Consider the following 253-nt stretch of genomic DNA (forward strand, 5'->3'; position numbering starts at 1 on the left):
CCCCTCCCCCCCCCCAGACCCTCAGTCGGACGTGGATCTCCCACCACCCCCGACCCCAAAGGAAGCGGAGCCGTCGCCCCTCAGCGCTGGGGAGGGGCGGGGGGGGGGGCCCCCCCGCCCCCCCCCCCCCCCCACGCCCACCCCCACTGCAGACCCCATTCCCCGCTTTGGGGTCAGCACTGAGCAGGAGGAGCTGCTGGAACAGGTGGGGGGGGCTGTGGGGTGTGGGGGGGGGGATCCACATGGGGGCGAT

General features: G+C 75.5%; 1 protein-coding gene across 1 annotated transcript in view; it reads left to right on the forward strand.

Moving 5' to 3' along the window:
• Positions 1-130: 130 nt before the first annotated feature.
• The window catches only part of LOC122193769 (cAMP-specific 3',5'-cyclic phosphodiesterase 4A-like), a gene marked incomplete at its 5' end in the record, with an annotated part of 3,362 nt that continues 3,239 nt past the window's right edge, over positions 131-253 (forward strand). Inside the window, one exon of the mRNA XM_042894640.1 lies at positions 131-205. Within this exon, the coding sequence (XP_042750574.1) occupies positions 131-205 (75 nt within the window). The remainder of the gene's footprint in view (positions 206-253) is intronic.

Source organism: Lagopus leucura, unplaced genomic scaffold (assembly GCF_019238085.1).
Source record: "Lagopus leucura isolate 7727_CA_CO unplaced genomic scaffold, USGS_WTPT01 33558-0_obj-0_obj, whole genome shotgun sequence".
Taxonomy (NCBI): Eukaryota; Metazoa; Chordata; class Aves; order Galliformes; family Phasianidae; genus Lagopus; species Lagopus leucura.